A 22,582-nucleotide genomic window follows, 5' to 3' on the forward strand; every position below is an offset into this window, starting at 1 on the left:
TTTGCTTTGTAAATGATTGCTGCTTTAAAAAATGGGCAGACTCGCACAAAAGTCCCACACCTCCGGAACTTGGATGCTGTTACATTTCGTGACATGATATGCCATGACAGAAAATAGGATTTTAATACCTACCGGTAAATCCTTTTCTCCTAGTCCGTAGAGGATGCTGGGGACACTTCAAGAACCATGGGGCATAGACGGGATCCGCAGGAGACATGGGCACCCCAAGACTTTGAATGGGTGTGAACTGGCTCCTCCCTCCATGCCCCCCTCCAGACCCCAGTTATAGGAACTGTGCCCAGGGAGACGGACATTTCGAGGAAAAGGATTTATTGTTAAACTAACGGTGAGATACATACCAGCTCACACCACAAACGCGCCGTACAACGTGGCATTCAACAGAAATCCAGTCAACGGCATGAACAATGTCAGCAACAGGCTGACCATAACAGAAACACAACTCGTGTGTAACATAACCAATAAGTAATTACTGCAGATAGAGTCCGCACTGAGACGGGCGCCCATCATCCTCTACGGACTAGGAGAAAGGATTTACCGGTAGGTATTAAAATCCCATTTTCTAATACGTCCTAGAGGATGCTGGGCACACTTCAAGAACCATGGGGTTATACCAAAGCTCCAGAACGGGCGGGAGAGTGCGGATTACTCAGCAGCACCGATTGACCAAACCTGAGGTCCTCATCACCCAGGGTGTCAAATTTGTAAAATTTCGCAAACGTGTTTGCACCTGACCAAGTAGCTGCTCGGCAAAGTTGCAGCCGCCCAGGATGAGCCCACCTTTCTGGTAGAGTGGGCCTTCACTGATTTTGGCAACGGCAAACCAACCGTAGAATGAGTATTCTGAATTGTAGTACAGATCCAACGCGCAATAGTCTGCTTAGAAGCAAGATTCCCAATTTTGTTGGGAGCATACAGGACAAACAAAGCGTCTGTTTTCCTAAGTTGAGCCGTCCTGGCGACATAAATCTTCAAAGCCCTAACCACATTGAGGGATTTTGACTCAGTAGCCACAGGCACCACAATAGGTTGGTTCATGTGGAACGATGAAACCACCTTTGAAAGAAACTGTTGACGAGTCCTCAACTCCGCTCTATCTTCATGGAAGATTAAATATGGGCTCTTGTGAGACAAGGCCGTTAACTCAGACACCCGCCTTGCAGATGCCAAGGCCAACAGCATGACCACTTTCCAAGTGAGAAATTTTAACTCTATCTTCTGTAAAGGTTCAAACCAATGTGATTGAAGGAACGGCAACACCACGTTAAGATCCCACGGTGCCACCGGGGGCACAAATGGAGGTTGGATGTGCAGCACGCCTTTCACGAAAGTCTGAACTTCCGGAAGGGAAGCCAATTCTTTTTGAAAGACAATTGATAAGGCCGAAATTTGTACTTTAATTGAGCCCAACTTTAAGCCCGCATCCACACCTGCTTGCAGAAAATGGAGAAACCGGCCTAGCTGAAATTCTTCCGTAGGAACCCTCTTGGACTCACACCAAGACACACATTTTCTCCAGATACGGTGATAATGTTTTGCCGTTACTTCTTTTCTAGCCCGAAGAAGTGTGGGAATGACTTCACTAGGAATACCCTTTCAGGCTAGGATCCGGCGTTCAACCGCCAAGCTGTCAAACGTAGCCGCGGTAAGTCTTGCTACACGCACGGCCCCTGCTGTAACAGGTCCTCTCGTAGAGGAAGAGGCCAAGGATTTCCTACGATTAATTCCTGAAGATGTGGATACCAAGACCTTCTTGGCCAGTTCGGAACAATGAGGATCGCCTGAACCTTTGTCCTTCTTATGATCTTCAGTACCTTTGGAATGAGCGGAAGCGGAGGGAACACGTACACCGACTGAAACACCCACGGTGTCACTAGGGCGTCCACTGCTATTGCTTGAGGGTCTCTCGACCCGGAACATTATCTCTGAAGTTTCTTGTTGAGGCGAGACGCCATCATGTCTATTTGAGGAATTCCCCAAATACTCGTCACTTCTGCGAAGACCTCTTGATGAAGACCCCACTCTCCCGGATGGAGATCGTGTCTGCTGAGGAAGTCTGCTTCCTAGTTGTCCACTCCTGGAATGAATATCGCCGACAGAGCGCTTGTATGTCTTTCCGCCCAGCGGAGAACTTTTGTGGCCTCTGCCATTGTCGCTCTGCTCTTTGTTCCGCCCTGGCGGTTTATGTGCGCTACCGCTGTTATATTGTCCGACTGTATCAGGACAGGCAGGTTGCGAAGAAGACGTTCCGCTTGAAGAAGGCCGTTGTAAATGGCCCTTAACTCCAGAACGTTTATGTGTAGGGAAACTTCCTGGCTTGACCATCTTCCCTGGAAAGTTTCCCCTTGTGTGACCGCTCCCCAGCCTCAGAGACTCGCATCCATGGTCATTAGGATCCAATCATGGATCCCGAACCTGCGTCCCTCTAGGAGGTGAGTGCTGTGCAGCCACCACAGGAGCGAGATTCTGGTCTTGGAGGACAGGATTATTTTCCGGTGCATGTGCAGATGGGATCTGGACCACTTGTCCAACAGATCCCACTGAAACACTCTGGCATGGAACCTGCCAAATGGAATGGCCTCGTAGGCCGCAACCATCTTCCCCAGCAACCGAGTGCATTGATGGATTGACACTCTCGCTGGTTTCAGAATTTTTTGACCAGACTCTGAATTTCCAGAGCCTTCTCTTCTGGAAGGAAAACTTTCTGTAATTCCGTGTCCAGAATCATTCCCAAAAACGACAGTCGTTTCGTCGGACTCAACTGTGACTTTGGCAAGTTTAGGAGCCAACCATGTTGTTGTAGAACTGACAAGGAAGTCGTAATGCTCTGCAGCAATTGGTCCATGGATCTCGCCTTTATCAGGAGATCGTCCAAGTACGGGATAATTGTGACTCCTTCCTTGCGCAGGAGAACCATCATTTCCGCCATTACTTTGGTGAAAACCCTCGGAGCCGTGGACAGACCAAACGGCAACGTCTAAAACTGGTAATGACAATCCTGAAAGGCAAACCTCAGGTAAGCCTGATGCGGTGGATATATGGGGATGTGTAAGTAGGCATCCTTTATGTCGTCCGACACCATAAAATCCCCTATTTCCAGACTGGAGATCATGCTCTGAGAGACTCCATCTTGAATTTGAACTTTTTTAGATAGAAATTGAGGCATTTTAGGTTCAGAATTGGTCTGACCGAGCCGTCTGGCTTCGGGACCACAAACAGGCTTGAATAAAAGCCCTCTCCCTGTTGTGACGGGGGCACCTTGATAATCACTTGATTTTGACACAGCTTTTGTAATGCATCGCATACCACCTCTCTGTCCGGAGGAAAAGCTGGTAAGGCCGATTTGAAAAATCGTCGAGGGGGAACGTCTTGAAACTCTAGTTTGTACTCTTGGGACACTATTTCTAACACCCATGGGTCCAGGCCCGAACGAACCCAGAACTGGCTGAAGAGTTGTAGACGTGTCTCCACCGGTGCGGACTCCCGCAGAGGAGCCTCAGCGTCATGTGGTGAATTTGGCAGAAGCAGGGGAGGACTTCTGCTTCTGGGACCCTGCCACGGCAGGAGATCTTTTACCTTTACCTCTTCCTCTATTAGTAAGGAAGGAATAACTTCAGCCCTTTTTGTATTTATTTGGCCGAAAGGACTGCATCTGAAACTGGTTAGTATTCTTTTGCTGTGGAGGAACATAAGGCAAAAATGACGACTTACCCGCGGTAGCCGTAGATACCAAATCAGTGAGACCATCACCAAACAAGACGCTACCTTTATATGGGAGAGACTCCATAGTTTTCTTTGAGTCAGCATCAGCATTCCATTGATGAATCCACAATGCCCTCCTAACTGAAATAGCCATAGCATTGGCTTTCGATCCCAAAATGCCAATATCTCTTGTCGCTTCCTTCAGGTATGCTGCAGCATCCCTGATATAACCCAGCGTTAAAAGGATACTATCCCTATCTAGGGCTGCCGTGTCCGGAGACGGTAACGCCACCTTTTTTGATAACCTTGACAGGGCCTTGTCCACAATGGGGGATGACTCCCATTTATCCCTATCCCCAGAGGGGAACGGATACGTCACCTGGATCCTTTTGGGAATCTGAAACTTTTTATCAGGATTTTCCCACATTGTTTCAAAAAACGTATATTCAGTTCATGAGAGGGCAGAAACGTTACCTCCGGTTTCTTTCTTTTATACATACAGACCCTAGTATCAGGAACCGCAGGGTCATCAGTGATATGTAACACTTATTGCCACAATCGTACTGAAAGTTCTTAGCCAATTTTGGGTCCAATCTGGTCTCATTATAGTCGACACTGGAGTCAGTGTCCGTGTCAGTATCTGTGTCCGCCAACTGAGCAAACGAACGTTTGTGACCCGGAGGGGGTTTGGACCTGTGATAACACATCCTCCACAGACTTCTTCCATGCCTGGTTCTGAGAGTCAGATTTTTCTTTTTCATCCTCTAGGGGTCACTGGAGTACTCTTGGGATATGGACGGCTTCCGCAGGAACAGGGCACTGAATATTTAAATTTAGAACTCTCCTCCCTTCCATATCCCAGAGTACCTCAGTGTTTTTTCTGTGCTCACTGCACTAACAGGGTTGTGTGGAGCTCCACACAATTACTTTGAATTTATTTTTCATTTTTATTTTTATTTTTGATCTTCATTTTTTAAACTCAGCACATCCCTTCCCAGTTTATAAAAAAACGTGGATCCGGGATAGTGCCGCTGCACAGAGGCAGCGCATGGCGTGTCGGTCCTCACATAGAGCACCCTCACAGCCACACGCAGCTCACTCACTGACTGCAGCAAGAGCTGGACGGAGCTTACAGAAAGAAGCCCCGTCGCAGCCCTCCCTACAGGAGACGAGGTATGCTGGGGGGACGGGGCGGCCAGCGCACGCTGCCGCCCCGCTGTGTGGGGAAAGTCTTTTCTGATCACGCCGCCCACACCTGCCGCTCATAACAGGCGCCCGGCCCAGCCGCTGTACGGGACTCAGCGCCCGTCACAGCCGCTCCGACTAGCGCCCGCCAAGAGCCGCTACACCGCCGCTCAGACCCGCCGCACGCCGCTCACAACCGCCGGCCGCACTTCTGCAGCACGGCCGCTCTACCCGCTGAGTACGCTCCCCGGCTCCCTGCACTCCATCTCCGGCTTACAGGACCCGCTTCCCGGCATACACAGGAGGGGGGAGAAGTCTCCTCACAGGCAGCGCTGCTGCAAGGGGGGAGAAAGTGAGCAATATAGAGGCTGGGTAGCTTATAACAGAGGTAACATAGGCTGCATGGGTTTTTAACAGTGATTACATAGGCTGTTATGCCTATGTTAACAGAGTTAGTTTTGCTACAAGTGGTTACAGGTTATACAGATGTATGTTATAACCTATACTGTGATTATCAGTGTAAGCATGGCATGGGGGCCATTTTAACCATGCTTCCTGTGTCTTCTTGTTTGTGATTCCAGAACGTTCCTGCCCTACATCTCTACTCCACCGGATGGCGCAGGGGTGTTAGTGGGAATTTCGTATCAGGTTTGATATAGTACTGGCCGCGTGCACTGCACTGCAGCTATATATATATATATATATATATATATATATATATATATATATATATATATATATATATATTATACACTCCTTAGTACACTTTTACTGAGTCGTGCAAGTTGTCTGTCTTTGTATATTGTATTGTCTGTCTGCATAATGAGTAAGGCACCAGCAAAAACCAAAAAGCAGTTTCACTGCAATGTCTGTAAGAGTGTGTTGCCGGATGGATCTACCACATGTACAGTATGTTTTGTGGATTCAGCTACGAATACAATTTCCGCTCCGGTTTCAAAACCGGTTTCATTGCCGGAACCTCCATGGGCTATTCTAACACAGGTCATGGCTGGATTGCAATCAGAATTGGCCGCCGCTCGACAAGAGCGGGAAGCGGCAAGATCTGAGTCTCTTGTGAGACCGCCAGAACTACCGGAGGGGTCTCAGTCTTGCCAAATGTCCAAGTCCATTTTGGGTAGAAAGGATAAATTTAATTTGTCTTATGATTTACCAGTTTCTGCTATGTTGCATTCTGAGGATTCTATGCCAGACCTCACTGCGCAAGATGAGGGTGAGGAGGGCGAAGTAGACCAGCAGTCAGATAGTGAAGATCTTGACAGCCCAGGCATTGATAATCTCATCAGAGCGGTGCGTCAGTCTCTGAAGTTTACAGAAACTGAGGAGCCTCTGACAAATGATGAGGTCGTCTTTACTAAACGAAAGAGATCTCCAATGTGTTTTCCTGTTTCGGAATCTCTTAATAAGATGTTAGTAGAAACACGAAAGAATCCAGATAAACGGTTTTCTTTACCTCGCAGATTTAAGTCTAGTTACCCGTTTCCAGAGTCTGTGACATGTACATGGGAGAATCCGCCAATGGTGGATTTGTCTGTGTCAAAACTTACAAAGAGATTAACCATACCAGTACCAACAGCTACTACGCTTAAAGACCCTTCAGACCGTAAAATAGAAGCAATGCTAAAGTCCATGTATATAGCAGCAGGAGTGTTGCTTAGACCTGGGTTGGTTGGCATTTGGGTCACTAAGGCGCTAATTGTATGGATAACAGAACTCAAGTCTGCCCTACATGACGATCACCTTATACTTCTTGCTGATCAAATCTGTGAAGCTGCTGAGTATCTATGTACAGCTTCTATTGACGTCTGTCAGCTCACTTCTCGCATTTCATCTACGTATGTTACAGTACGACGAGCACTCTGGCTGCGTTCTTGGCAAGCGGAGGCAGAGGTCAAAAGAGGTATAGAGGCGTTACCTTACGGTGGCGAGAAGTTGTTTGGTCCTGAATTGGACAAATGGATTTCTGAGGTCACGGGAGGAAAGTCTGTTTTCTTGCCATTGCCTCCAACTGTACCTAGACGGAAATACTCTGGCCCGGCGTTCAAATCTCTTAGACCTCAGCCCTTTCGAGGCCATGGTAGAGGAACAGCCACGCCTGGTAGACGAGGTCGAGGACGTGGTTTCCAACAAACCAACACCAGTCGTCAGGACGCTAAGGTCACCGACAAGCCAGTGGCATGACGGGCACCCAGCCCATCTCGGATCTCCAATTGTGGGAGCACGCCTTCAGACGTTCCATTTGGCGTGGTTCCAGACATCCACAGATGGGTGGATCCGCAATTTAGTGTTAAAAGGTTACAAAATAGAGTTTGCCTGTCTCCTGCCAATGCGTTTTTTCAAGACAGGACTGCCTCTCTCGGACGACAAGAGGGCGGTTCTGCAAATTGCCATTCAGTCCATGCTGGATTAAGCGGTTTTGATTCCGGTCCCTGTACAACAAGGAGGTCAGGGTTATTATTCCAGTCTGTTTTTGGTACCAAAGCCAGATGGCTCGGTCAGGCCAATATTGAACTTAAAGGGCCTCAATCAGTACGTCACTTACTACAGCTTCAAGATGGAATCTCTGCGGTCAGTAATTGCAGGTTTAGAGCCACAGGAATTCATGATTGCGCTGGATCTCAAAGATGGGTACTTACACATTCCGATTTGGCCACCTCATCAGAGGTTCTTGCGTTTTGCGATACGGCAGAACCATTACCAGTTTCAGGCTCTACCGTTTGGCCTCTCGTCAGCGCCTCGGGTATTCACCAAAGTGATGTCTGTGATGATAGCTCATCTCAGATCCCTGGGAGTGATAATAGTTCCGTACTTGGACGATCTGCTCGTCAAAGCTCCGTCTCAACAGAGGCTCCTCCAACATGCGTTGCTCACGTACAATGTACTAGTTCAGCACGGTTGGATTGTCAACTTCAAGAAATCACATCTAATTTCGTCTCAACTACTTCAATTCCTAGGTATGATTCTCGATACGGTAAATCAAAGAATTTACTTACCAGAACAGAAAGTACAGATTATTCGTCATCTGGTACAATTAGTGCTCAAGCCGCGCACAGTCTCGGTACATTTGTGCATTCGCCTCTTAGGCACAATGGTGGCGGCTTTCGAGGCGCTTCAGTTCGGAAGATTTCACTCACGCCCTTTTCAACTGGATGTGCTCGCAGAGTGGTCGGGCTCGCATCTGCAGATTCACCACAGGGTGAGGTTGTCGCCACGGGCCAGAGTATCTCTACTCTGTTGGCTTAAAGTACACAATCTAACCGACGGACGCGAGTCTCAGAGGTTGGGGAGCTGTAGTTCAAAATTGTCAGCTCTAGGGTCTCTGGGCGGATCACAAAAGATTGTGGTCTATAAATGTCCTGGAACTCCGGGCAATTTACAATGCGCTACGACAAGCAGTGCACATGCTTCGGTCTAATATTGTCCAGGTGCAGTCAGACAATGCGACGGCAGTTGCGTACATCAACAAACAAGGAGGAACGAGAAGCCGCATGGCCATGCGGGAAGTAGCTCGAATCCTCAATTGGGCCGAGCATCACCAAGTGATATTGTCGGCAGTGTTCATTCCGGGAGTGGACAACTGGGAGACGGATTATCTCAGCCGTCGGGATTTTCATCCAGGAGAATGGGCATTAAATCCAGAAGTGTTTCACATGTTGGTCCAAAGGTGGGGTTACCCTCAAGTGGACCTGATGGCATCTCTCCACAATCACCAAATGCCCCAGTATGTGTCCAGAACGAGAGATCCAAAGGCAGTGGCGGTGGATGCTCTCACAATCGCGTGGCCGTACAGCCTCGTGTATCTGTTTCCACCGTTTCCGCTGCTCCCTCTGTTGCTAAAACGGATCAAAAGAGAGTCCGCCACAGTCATACTAGTGGCGCCTCATTGGCCTCGGACAGCTTGGTTCTCTGATCTCCGCGGTCTACTCGCAGACGATCCTTTGCCGCTCCCACTACGTCCGGAACTGTTACAACAGGGTCCGTTCCTTTACCCCGATTTACCGCAGCTGCGTTTGACGGGGTGGCTGTTGAGACCGCCCTCTTAAGAAGAGAGGGCATTCCAGAATCGGTTGTACCAATCATGTTACGTGCTAGGAAGCCGGTTACGGCAGCTCATTATTACAGAATTTGGCGTGCCTATATAGGTTGGTGTCAAGCTCAGAAGTTTCCGACATCGTCTTTCAAGTTATCCCGTCTTTTGTTATTTCTACAGACGGGGTTAGATAGAGGACTGCGTTTATCTACACTAAAGGTGCAGGTATCTGCTCTGTCAATTTACTTTCAAAGGCGATTGGCTCTATTGCCGTCTGTACACATTTTCTGCAAGGTGTCCTCAGAGTACAGCCTCCATTCATTCCACCTACAGCGCCATGGGACTTGAATCTGGTTTTAGATTTCTTACAGTCTTCATATTTTGAACCCTTACAACAAGTAGATATTAAGTTTCTCACTTGGAAAAAAAATTTCTACTAGCCTTAGCTTCAGCAAGGCGTGTTTCAGATTTGGGTGCCTTGTCATGCAAGCCACCGTATTTGGTGTTTCATGATGACAGAGCGGAACTTCGGACGAATCCCGCTTTCTTACCAAAGGTAGTGTCATCTTTCCACATCAATCAACCAATAGTAGTTCCTGTGTTAACAGGAAATTCTGGAACTTTGGATGTGGTAAGTGCATTACGCGTTTATGTATCCCGAACGTCTACAGTTCGTAAGACGGATACGTTGTTTGTTCGGGTTCACTACGGATTGCCGGCGGTCAGGCTCCCGGCGACCAGCATACCGGCGCCGGGAGCCCGTCCGCCGGCTTACCGACAGTGTGGCGAGCGCAAATGAGCTCCTTGCGGGCTCGCTGCGCGCGCCACGCTATTTTATTCTCCCTCCAGGGGGGTCGTGAACCCCCACGAGGGAGAATAAGTGTCGGTATGCCGGCTGTCGGGATCCCGGCGCCGGTATACTGTGAGCCGGGAATCCGACAGCCGGCATACTGAAGACCACCCGTTTGTTCTCTATGATGCTGCCAAAATGGGTTGGCCAGCTTCTAAGCAGACCTTATCCAGATGGATAAAACTGACCATACGTCAGGCTTACCTTCATGCTAGGTTACAGCCGCCTACATCAGTAACAGCTCACTCCACACGTTCTGTGGGAACTTCATGGGCAGCTGGTCGTGGGGCTTCTACGACGCAGCTTTGCCGTGCGGCTACTTGATCATCAGTGCACACATTTGTGCGCTTTTACAAGTTTGATACGTTTGCGGCATCAGCGTCTAGCTTTGGCCGCCTAGTGTTACAGGTGCCAAACAGCTCTCCCGCCCACGAGGGAAGCTTTGGTACGTCCCAAGAGTACTCCAGTGACCCCTAGTGGATGAAAAAGAAAATAGGATTTTGGTACTTACCAGGTAAATCCTTTTCTTTGAATCCATAGGGGGCACTGGACGCCCACCCAGAGCAGTTTTACCTGGTTTGTGATAAGTTCAGGGGATCTTATGGTAACACATTCTCACCGACTGGTTCAAAGTTTCAAGTTCTATCGGTTATGGTGCCAACTGTTTAGTTGTCAGTAACGTTATGTGTCCACTTTATTGTTGTCCGTTATGTTATATGTAATTCTCCATTGTCAACCTCTCTATAGCTCATGTTCGGCTCAGTAAACAACACTGAGGTACTCGGGGATATGGAGGGGTGGAGAGTTCTAAATTTAAATATTCAGTGCCCTGTTCCTGCGGAAGCCGTCCATATCCCAAGAGTACTCCAGTGCCCCCTATGGATTCAAAGAAAAGGATTTACCTGGTAAGTACCAAAATCCTATTATCTAATCTCTTATTAATAAGAGCCACATTAGCATTTAAGGCATTCAACGCATATACCCAATCAGGGGTCGGCGGTGCCAACAGGGTCACTCCCACAGCCGTTTCTGCCCCTAACACAGTCTCCTCCTGCGAAGAGCACTCAGCCTCAGACATGCCGACCCACGTGTACAGACACCCACAGACACACAGGGCAAATAGGGGACAGACCCACAGTAAAGCCTGTCAGAGAAACACAGAGGGAGTTTGCCAGCTCACAACCCAGCGCTCAATCCCGGTTCTGAAAACTTAAAATTAAGCCCCAGACCTGTAGCGCTTTTATGATAACTTATAACTGCACCAAATTACTGTGCCCCCACGTTTTGCACCCTGTTACTTGTACAGTGGCAGGAGGAAAGGACCAGCGTCTCTGCAGCTTCTGTGAGAGATAATGGCACTGATGAGAGCTGTGAGGGTTAAGCCCCGCCCCCTTAATGGCACGCTTCAGCCCCGCTATTTTTTAAATAAATGATTGTACCTAGTGCCTAGGCACTCTGTTCCACTTCTGCCAGCTTAAAAAGAGGTTTTTATGCTGCCCAGGGCGCCCCCCCCTGCCCTGCACCCTGCAGTGCCGCTGTGTGAGTGGGAGCATGGCGCGCAGCGCGATCGCTGTGCGGCACCTCAGAGCCGTCACTGAAGTCTTCAGTTCTTCTTCTACTCACCTGTGACGGCGGGCTCCGGGAGTGAACCCCTAGGCGTACCTAGTGTTCCAAACCCTAAGGAGCTAATGGTGTCCTGTAGCCAAGAAGCAGAGCCTTTAAACTCATCAGAAGTAGGTCTGACTTCTCTCCCCTAAGTCCCACAAAGCAGGGAGCCTGTTGCCAGTAATCCTCCCTGAAAATAAAAAACCTAACATAAAGTCTTTTCAGAGAAACTCAGTAGAGCTCCTCAGTGTGCATCCAGTCTGCCTGGGCACAGAATCTAACTGGGGTCTGGAGGAGGGGCATGGAGGGACGAGCCAGTTCACACCCATTCAAAGTCTTGGGGTGCCCATGTCTCCTTCAGATCCCGTCTATGCCCCATGGTTCTTGAAGTGTCCCCAGCATCCTCTAGGACGTATGAGAAATTAAGTTAAGGGTGCCCTCCATCCTCTGATCCATGTCATCCGCCAAGGGATGGTGGTAGACCTGGACATCATCAAAATGGTCTGCTAACAGGAGGTGTACACACACACTGATCGATGTAAAGCCCCTTACACACTACATTATCCCTGCCGATATTGGTGGCGGCGGGGACCTGGCGGTGTGCTGATGTCGGCAAGTGCATACACACTTGCCAATGCCAGTTGGGAAGGGAGCGATGGCGGGGGGAATGACAGCCATGCTGCATCTGCAGCATGGCTGTCTTTAACGAGGACCTCCCTCGTCTGTACATTTTCAGATGAGGGAGGGGGCCGTTAACAATGAGCGGGAGCGTGCATCGTTGACGACATTGAGTGTACACACTGGACGAGATTGTAAAAGATCTCGCTCAGATTGGCCCTTCTGAGCGAGATCTTTTACTTTATCGTCTAGTGTAGCATTGGGAACCAACAGTATCTTCCTTTCTGGGATGTCAAGTGCTTGATACACTCACTGCCTGAACTTAAATATCCATGAACAGTGGATTTGCAGGGAACTCTCAAGTCAGAATCAGCGGCCACTACGCCCTCAAACTTTAATATTATTGCATGATGTAGTTGGGATGTTAAAAGATTTTTTTCTAGTTGCAGGAGACTTTAATTGGCCTCTGCAGTGATAATTCAAAACCTCTAACCCTAACCTTAGTCTTAGAACCTGAAAACTTGGTGTTCTAGAAACGCACTCAAGGAACCTCTTTGGAGGCAAGACAATAGCAGAAGCCCTAGTCACTATTATCAGTGGCAGTGACTGCTCACCATTAAAGACGACATTGTTGGGAGTGAGAGCCCGAATTGGTTATACATCTGTTGAAGATCTCCCTGCTCTGATCCTTGTAGTGCCTCCAGAACTATGCTAGGCTTCCAAAGGAACTCTTCTGACTACTGCAGGTTTCTGTGGACAGATTAGATAAATAAATAAAATGCATGATGATGCCCTGTAGTGCATAAAAAGCTCCTCCACTAATTAAAACTGAGGCTGCTATCGCTTTTGCGCCTAGAAAAGTGTATAGAGAGGAAGGAGCTACAGACCTGTTTAAAGAGTTAAGATTTCCTATATCATCAATCAAGTCCTTGTCTGATCTCCATACTATTTTTAAATTATTGGTAGGGAAACATAGCTTTGTGAAAGAACCTCATTCATTGGAGTGCTTCCGCAACATATGTGACTACAAAATATTTGAGGCTCCGTTATGTGTCACCGAAGTCATCTTATTTGTATTTGGGAATTTAATTTGCCATGAAAAATTCTATATATTTTGTAATGTGCAACTTGTATGAGTCTTGGGTAGACCATGTTAATGCACATGTAAAATACACCCTACTAATTTTTTGTGAATGTATGAAGTATTTTAAGTTGTAACTTTTATTTTTGTGTTTCTTCTTTTTTTTTTTGGTCAGTGGACGGATTCTTTGTCACATATAGACGTGATTTTAGTTTATATTCTGTTATTACTTTGGTTATGTGGGAACTATTTTATTATATACAGTAGGATTATATTAATTGTTTTGCAAGAAAATGATAGACTAAAAGCGTAATCTTAACCTAAAAGAATTATCTTAACAGGCGGGCGACTGGTGCTTTTAAATCCCGAGTTGGACTTAATGAGCCGCCTCCTGTGATCAACAGTAAATACGGACTGAGGGAAACAGACAAACGTTTAAACAGACTCAAAAAGCTTGGTGACGGCAGCAAAAACTCAGATGACCAGTCGGTCAGCTCCAACACGGATGCTGACACATCTCAGGAAAAATCAAGTAAGAATTGCAAATAGAACTCCATTTTCTTCTTAAGTGTATGAAGATCGCAGTAGTTTTATTTTATTTTTAGTTTGTGGGTAGGTTAATATGTGGCATGGATACTTATTTAATGCTTCACCTGAACACTATTTCTTGCCATTCAATGAGGGGGAATTCAGTTAGCTGCTGGGTTTACCTGTGCTGGTCAAATTAATTAGTGGGGTTTACCCCGATCGTTAAATCCAGAGGTGGACTTTTCCTCACAGCTTCAGGAACTGCGAAGAAAAGTCAGCTAGAAAATGCGCTCTAATGGTGTTTAACGCACGGGGAAGCCCATTCTAAACCCTGCTCTCATTTGAATTCCCCCCATTGTGTGTAGATGCCAGTGATTCAGTAGAAATAATTGTTGGGTAATTTTGTATAGAATTAAGCCTCTTTGCATTGTCTGGTTTTTTATTCTGTAATAAACTATACACCAGATTTTTGGATTGTAGCTTAGCACATGGAACATATTTGTTAAAAACAGAACTGTGATTTCTGGGAGTGGTATAGAAGATCTACATTCATTAGGACTACAATAATTAGGCCGACCCATATGGTTGACACGGACAAAAGGTCAACATACGAAAGCTGGGCAGGGTCAAAAGATCGACATGACAATGGTTGACACAAAATAGTTTACACGCTTTTTTGTTGTTGTTGCATTTTTGGGGTTAGTGTGGATAATTTGTTCATCTTGGACCACCATTTGTAGAAATGCTCCACTTGCCACAAGGTTACTAAAGGTTATGATTTGTGACATGGATAGTCAAGGACGGAACAAGTCCAAAAAAACATGTTGACCACTGTCATGTCGACCATATGAACATGTCAACCTTTTCCAGTGTCGACCTTTCATATGTCGATTTTTGACTGTTGACCTAATGACTGTTGACATAATGTGTGTCGACCTATAGTTCAGATCACTTGATTTCTTGTTTTAAAGAAGTCATCAGGCTTAAGTTAATGTTAGGGTAAATGTTATATTATTTCATGGAGTAAAAAAAATACCTATACAAAAAACAAAAACAAAACACTTTCACTGCTTAGAGCAAAAGTGTAAGCTACCACTAGTTTTACTACAACATTTTTGTGAAAATTATGGGTATCGGGTTTTTAAAAAATGTAAGCCACTGTTGAATAACTATGAATTTTAGAAGCATAACTTATTTTGACAGCATGGAGATAGACTTATTAATCACGCCGACTTGCAGTCTGTGTTGCTTAAATAAATTATAAGTCTAAATGTATTGAATTATCCCTTGCTGAATGGGAAAAATTAAGGTGAGGCTAATAAATGGAATGACCAAACATGGACTAATTGCTCAATTTGCTCTGGCAGCAGGATAGACATGACATGTCAGTCTATTGGACCAGCTGAGAAATTGTCATAAATGGAAAGAGCTCTTGGATATATCTTGGTAATGTGTAACACAAGCCATGTTTTTCAAATGTAATTGTGGGCATTTTCATTAAAGTTTATATTGTTTGTGTCTTGCAGCAAGAAACAAAAAATCTTCAATTGCGAAGAAGAACGGGAAAAGTAGAACCTTGACAAGACAGTCTATGTCACAAATTTCAGTTTCATCCTCTTCTACCTCATCCAAACACACTCACACAAATAATTCCAGGGTACCAAAGAGACTGAGAAAGCCTGTAAAGCCTTTACATTCTAAAATCAGAATGCGAAATCACTTCAAACGATCTGAGCAAAGAAATGCTTCAAAAAAGCTTGAAGTAGGAAACCTAGTACTTAAAGAACCTAAAGTAGTTTTGTATAAGAACATCCCCATTAAAAGGGATAAAGAGAGTGGGGCACCAGCAAAGCTGAAAGAAACTACTGGTTGTTTGACAAGACATGCAGCAAGAGAATATAAACTGAATTCTTTGAAAGGCACTCATGGTGAATCGTCTTCGTGTACATATATAACACGAAGTTCTATAAGAACAAGAAACTCCATGGAAACAACCGATGCCAAGCTTCTGCCAAACACTTTGGATGGTTCTAGAAGCAGCACTGGGAGTGATACACTGTTGCACAGAACTGATCCTCAAGGTCAGTTGGTTCATAAAAATGAACTTGCTCAAGAAACCTCAAAAAGACAGGACAGTAGATATAAGAAAAATGGTTTGTGTTACTCTAAAAGGAAATCTAGATGGAACAGACACTTGAAGCAAGCTACTTGCACAGAAGCGTCAAATTCAGTTTTTGAAACCTCTGACAAAGCTAATACTTTGTCTGATTTAGAAAACTCGCCTTGCGACTCTGGTGTAGGAGGTGCTGTTTCTGATAGTCCTGCTGATTATACAGATCTGCGAAAATCCTCAGATTGCCCTGTGGTCACATCAGAAATAAGGACAAAAGATACCATTAGAACTGTTAAAAGTAAAAAAAGCAGGCGCATCACAAGATATGACGCACAATTAATTCTTGAAAATAGCACTGGAATTCCAAAACTAACACTTCGCAGACGTCATGACAGCAACAGCAGCAAAACGGAAAAGGAGAATGAAGGAATGAGCTCATCAAAAATTAGCATTAAATTAAGTAAAGACCATGAAAAGGACAACAACTTATATGTAGCAAAACTAAACAATGGTTTTCACTCAGGATCAGGGAGCAGTTCGACAAAATTAAAGATCCAGTTAAAGAGAGAAGAAGAAAGCAGAATGTCTTTTCCAGAGGAACTGCATGACAATGGAGTGTATTGTAGTGACACGTTATCACTATTGGGTACAAGGATGGAAGTTGATGATTATGATCATTACGAGCAAGAGAGTGTGGAGGAATCTTCAAGTGAAGAAGAGGGTGAAGAAGACGATGATGAATATGATGATGAATTTGAAGACGACTTTATTCCTCTCCCACCAGCAAAACGTTTGAGGCTTATTGTAGGGAAGGACTCTATCGACATTGATATATCTTCCCGGAGGAGAGAAGATCAGTCTTTAAGGCTTAATGCGTGAAACACCCATTTTATAAAGTTCTTTTTTTTTTTTTTTTTTTAATTGACCAGAACAGTAATTTTTACTCATTACTTAAAAAAAAAAAAGAAAACTTATTCCATTCAATTATTCCTGAACTAAAAAACTACGTTTTAGAGACTGCACTTATGTATTGTTAGTCCACTCTGAATTGAAATTGTAGAAAGTGTACAGCGGACTTGCATTTTTTGATTTTTACTGTACTTTTTAACAGTCTTATGTGCAATTTTGAGTTAAAAGGCAAAAAACAAAAAAGCGTGTCCTATTGTATATTATGGGAGGGAAATGTATAGAGATAGTAAACTTTACACACGGGACAATAAAATCTAATATTGTGGCTACCCAATCATACTACCCAGGTCATAGGAACTCTACAGTATCATAAATATTTTAACAAAAATCACAGTAGTGTCATTAAGTTTTTTTAGTATGTTTATTATCACCAGCAATGTATTTACAGCTTTCAAATTTATTTGCTTGATATCTTGTCCTCCATAAGTTCTCCTGTCAGAAGTCTATTTTGTAATGTAATTCTATCCTAAAAGTACTGTCTGTGGCCTTTGTTAGTAGCAAACTCTTCATTAGAGGTCAAATTTGATTTCTTAAAAATGAAAAATTTGAGAAAAATTCTAAATGGTGTTTGCTTTATCCTTTTAGCACATTTTATGTACGGGGTCTAGCCGTATGCAGAATAAAAGTTTGGATATGGTGTATTTATTGCTTGTTATATAAATAAAAAAACAATACTTGTATTTAACACTTTTCAACAATTTCTAGATAAAATTGTTCTTTGCAAGAATAATTGGTGCTTATTTTTTCATGGAAAAAAATGCTGTGAAATAAAAAATGTGACAAGGAAGAAATGTACCCATATAAATGCAGCTGTCATTTTTGTTTTCTTTTTATATATATATATATATATATATATATATATATATATATTCATCTTCTGTTGCACTTTGGCAAAACTAGAACGGACTGAACATTTTAAACCTTTCGTCTGATAGTAAGCTAAAGGTATGTTTTTCTCTTGTATAAACCTTAACATGTAAATACTATTGTAAATATGTGTGTTGTGAGGATTTTTATTTCTGCCATAAAAGTTGATTTACTATAACAGATACAGGTTTCTAAGTTAAGTTCTCATGTCAATAAAATAGGAAATTGTATACTGAAATTTAATTACTGATTTGACTTTGTTTTTTAATGAATGATTTTGCTTGTTTTTGCTTTCGGATCATGATCTCCCCTAGGCACAGCAAGCACAAATGGGCGAAAATGTACAGTACTGCAACAGGTCCTAACTAATTTGAGTAAAGCTACACCTTTTTAAGAGAAAAACATTCAATATGACTGTGTAATACGCACTAATCGGCTCATTTTATGTTATATTCGCTTGTGAAATGGTGAATGTGAACACTAATAAAGTAATGGTCTTAATTTAGTCGCTTAATGACTGGACCGTTTTTGCCCATTTTATGAACAGATACATTTTCTGGTCTTTTGCAATGTACCTAATTTTCTAAATATAATTTCACTTTATATTTAAACTGAGCAAATTCTACACTGTTACAGGCCAAGTATAGCATTATTTATTTTTGGGCTTCATTTACATAAAAAAAGCAAAACTGTTCTGTTGTTCTTTAAATTTACCCTGAACGTACACCTGATATTTTGCCTGTACATGGTGATAACAATTTTATGTGCCTTTAAGGTTTGAGCCCCGTAATATAGCCCAGATTAAAAACACCATCTTTTGGCTGTGTGACCTGTGGGGTCACGCAAGCCGGCCGCTGCAGCTCCTACCAAGAGGTCAGTAAATCGGTCTTCTGATGGAGATCCTGGCCTTGGCACTCCTCCAAAAAGGAGATAATACTCCTCTGTTTTGGAAAACGCAGGCCATTGCTGCCCCCTCCCATAGTACTATGCGCATACTACAGCAGATTGTACAGGCACCTACTGGCGGTTTCTCAGGTCCACATCTTGCGTAGAAACGTGCAGCATCGGACGAACATCGATTGCACCATCAGACCAATAAGTTGCTCAGAATGACCGTCGCAACTAAGATCACTTTCTTGAACCTGGTATCTTTTATCTAGCTATAAGTCAGTATTTCCTATGTAAAAATGTAGTATGCAGTCTAGATATACAATACATTTTCTCTAACGTCCTAAGTGGATGCTGGGGACTCCGTAAGGACCATGGGGAATAGCGGCTCCGCAGGAGACTGGGCACATCTAAAGAAAGCTTTAGGACTATCTGGTGTGCACTGGCTCCTCCCCCTATGACCCTCCTCCAAGCCTCAGTTAGATCTCTGTGCCCGAACGAGAAGGGTGCACACTAGGGGCTCTCCTGAGCTTCTTAGTGAAAGTTTTAGTTTAGGTTTTTTATTTTCAGTGAGACCTGCTGGCAACAGGCTCACTGCATCGAGGGACTAAGGGGAGAAGAAGCGAACTCACCTGCGTGCAGAGTGGATTGGGCTTCTTAGGCTACTGGACATTAGCTCCAGAGGGACGATCACAGGCCCAGCTTGGATGGGTCCCAGAGCCGCGCCGCCGGCCCCCTTACAGAGCCAGACGGCAGAAGAGGTCAGGAAAATCGGCGGCAGAAGACGTCCTGTCTTCAACAAGGTAGCGCACAGCACTGCAGCTGTGCGCCATTGCTCTCAGCACACTTCACACTCCGGTCACTGAGGGTGCAGGGCGCTGGGGGGGGGCGCCCTGAGACGCAATAAAAACACCTTGGATGGCAAAAAAATGCATCACATATAGCTCCTGGGCTATATGGATGCATTTAACCCCTGCCAGAATACATAGAAAAATGGGAGATAGGCTCCGCCCCCTTATCGGCGGCCTTATCTCCTCAGCACACTGGCGCCATTTTCCCTCACAGCTCCGTTGGAGGGAAGCTCCCTTGCTCTCCCCTGCAGTCACTACACTACAGAAAGGGTTAAAAAAGAGAGGGGGGCACTAATTAGGCGCAGTATTAACTATACAGCAGCTATAAGGGGAAAAACACTTGTATAAGGTTATCCCTGTATATATATAGCGCTCTGGTGTGTGCTGGCAAACTCTCCCTCTGTCTCCCCAAAGGGCTAGTGGGGTCCTGTCCTCTATCAGAGCATTCCCTGTGTGTGTGCTGTATGTCGGTACTTTTGTGTCGACATGTATGAGGAGAAAAATTTGCCTGTAATAGTGATGTCACCCCCTAGGGGGTCGACACCTGAGTGGATGAACTGTTGGAAGAAATTACGTGACAGTGTCAGCTCTGTATAAAAGACAGTGGTTGACATGAGACAGCCGGCTACTCAGCTTGTGCCTGTCCAGACGTCTCATAGGCCGTCAGGGGCTCTAAAGCGCCCGTTACCTCAGATGGCAGATATAGACGCCGACACGGATACTGACTCCAGTGTCGACGGTGAAGAGACAAATGTGACTTCCAGTAGGGCCACACGTTACATGATTGAGGCAATGAAAAATGTTTTACACATTTCTGATAATACGAGTACCACCAAAAAGGGGTATTATGTTCGGTGAGGAAAAACTACCTGTAGTTTTCCTGAATCTGAGAAATTAAATGAGGTGTGTGATGATGCGTGGTTTTCCCCCGATAACAACTGATAATTTCTGAAATGTTATTGGCATTATATCCTTTCCCGCCAGAGGTTAGGGTGCGTTGGGAAACACCCCCTAGGGTGGATAAAGCGCTCACACGCTTGTAAGGGCTCTACCCTCTCCTGAGATGGCCGCCCTTAAGGATCCTGCTGATAGAAAGCAGGAGGGTATCCTAAAATGTATTTACACACATACTGGTGTTATACTGCGACCAGCAATCGCCTCAGCCTGGATGTGCAGTGCTGGGTTGGCGTGGTTGGATTCCCTGACTGAAAATATTGATACCCTAGATAGGGACAGTATATTTTTGCCTATAGAGTATTTAAAAGATGCATTTCTATATATGCGTGATGCACAGCGGAATATTTGCCGACTGGCATCAAGTCTAAGTGCGTTGTCCATTTCTACCAGTAGAGGGTTATGGACACGTCAGTGGTCAGGTGATGCGTATTCCAAACGGCATTTGGAAGTATTGCCTTATTAAGGGGAGGAGTTATTTGGGGTCGGTCTTTCAGACCTGGTGGCCACGGCAACAGCTGGGAAATCCACGTTTGTACCCCAGGTCGCCTCTCAACATGAGAAGACGCCGTATTATCAGGCGCAGTCTTTTCGTGGACAAGCGGGCAAAAGGTTCCTCATTTCTGCCCCGTGACAGAGGGAGAGGAAAAAGGCTGCAGAAATCAGCCAGTTCCCAGGAACAGAAACCCTCTCCCGCCTCTGCCAAGCCCTCAGTATACGCTGGGGCTTTACAAGCAGAATCAGGCACGGTGGGGGGCCCGTCTCAATGAATTTCAGCGCGCAGTGGGCTCACTCGCAAGTAGACCCCTGGATCCTTCAGGTGATATCTCAGGGGTACAAATTAGAATTCGAGACGTCTCCCCCTCGCCGTTTCCTAAAGTCGGCTTTACCGATGTCTCCTTCTGACAAGGAGACCGTTTTGGAAGCCATTCACAAGCTGTATTCCCAGCAGGTGATAATCAAGGTACCCCTCCTGCAACAGGGAACGGGGTATTATTCCACACTGTTGTGGTACCGAAGCCGGACGGCTCGGTGAGACCGATTCTAAATCTAAAATCTTTGAACACTTACATACAGAGGTTCAAATTCAAGATGGAGTCACTCAGAGCAGTGATTGCGAACCTGGAAGAAGGGGACTACATGATGTCTCGGGACATCAAGGATGCTTACCTTCATGTCAAAATTTACCCTTCTCACCAAGGGTACCTCAGGTTTATGGTACAGAACTGTCACTATCAGTTCAGACGCTGCCGTATGGATGGTCCACGGCACCCCGGGTCTTTACCAAGGTAATGGCCGAAATGATGATATTCCTTCGAAGGAAGGGAATTTTAGTTATCCCTTACTTGGACAATTCCCTGATAAGGGTAAGATCCAGGGAACAGTTGGAGGTCGGTGTAGCACTATCTCAGGTAGTGTTGCGGCAGCACGATTGGATTCTCAATATTCCAAAATCGCAGCTGGTTCCGACGACTTGTCTTCTGTTCCTAGGGATGATCCTGGACACAGTTCAGAAAAAGGTGTTTCTCCCGGAGGAGAAAGCCAGGGAGTTATCCGAGCTAGTCAGGAACCTCCTAAAACCGAGCCACGTCTCAGTGCATCAATGCACAAGGGTTCTGGGTAAAATGGTGGCTTCCTACGAAGCAATCCCATTCGGCAGATTCCACGCAAGAACTTTCCAGTGGGACCTGCTGGACAAATGGTCCGGGTCGCATCTTCAGATGCATCAGCGGATAACCCTGTCACCAAGGACAAGGGTGTCCCTCCTGTGGTGGTTGCAGAGTGCTCATTTTCTAGAGGGCCGCAGATTCGGCATTCAGGACTGGGTCCTGGTGACCACGGATGCCAGCCTGCGAGGCTGGGGAGCAGTCACACAGGGAAGGAATATCCAGGGCTTATGGTCAAGCCTTGAGGCATCACTTCACATAAATATCCTGAAGCTAAGGGACATTTACAATGCTCTAAGCTTAGCAAGACCTCTGCTTCAAGGTCAGCCGGTGTTGATCCAGTCGGACAACATCACGGCAGTCACCCACGTAAACAGACAGGGTGGCACAAGAAGCAGGAGGGCAATGGCAGAAGCTGCAACGATTCTTCGCTGGGCGGAAAATCATGTGATAGCACTGTCGGCAGTATTCATTCCGGGAGTGGACAACTGGGAAGCAGATTTCCTCAGCACGACCTCCACCCGGGAGAGTGGGGACTTCATCCAGAAGTCTTCCACATGATTATAAACCGTTGGGAAAAACTCGACAGGTATTGCGCCAGGTCCAGGGACCCTCAGGCAATAGCTGTAGACGCTCTG

The 22,582-nt window shown here is 45.5% G+C and overlaps 1 protein-coding gene across 8 annotated transcripts in view; it reads left to right on the forward strand.

The window, feature by feature from the left end:
- KMT5B (lysine methyltransferase 5B) overlaps window positions 1-18,089 on the forward strand; it is a 164,789-nt gene extending 146,700 nt beyond the window's left edge. For all 8 annotated transcript variants that reach the window (XM_063945059.1, XM_063945057.1, XM_063945061.1 and 5 more), the window contains 2 exons: window positions 13,449-13,639; window positions 15,162-18,089. In XM_063945059.1, coding sequence (XP_063801129.1) covers window positions 13,449-13,639; window positions 15,162-16,627 — 1,657 coding nt within the window. In that variant the 3' untranslated portion in view covers window positions 16,628-18,089. The remainder of the gene's footprint in view (window positions 1-13,448; window positions 13,640-15,161) is intronic.
- The last annotated feature ends 4,493 nt before the right edge of the window (window positions 18,090-22,582 follow it).

This window comes from Pseudophryne corroboree, chromosome 11, assembly GCF_028390025.1.
Source record: "Pseudophryne corroboree isolate aPseCor3 chromosome 11, aPseCor3.hap2, whole genome shotgun sequence".
Lineage (NCBI taxonomy): Eukaryota > Metazoa > Chordata > Amphibia > Anura > Myobatrachidae > Pseudophryne > Pseudophryne corroboree.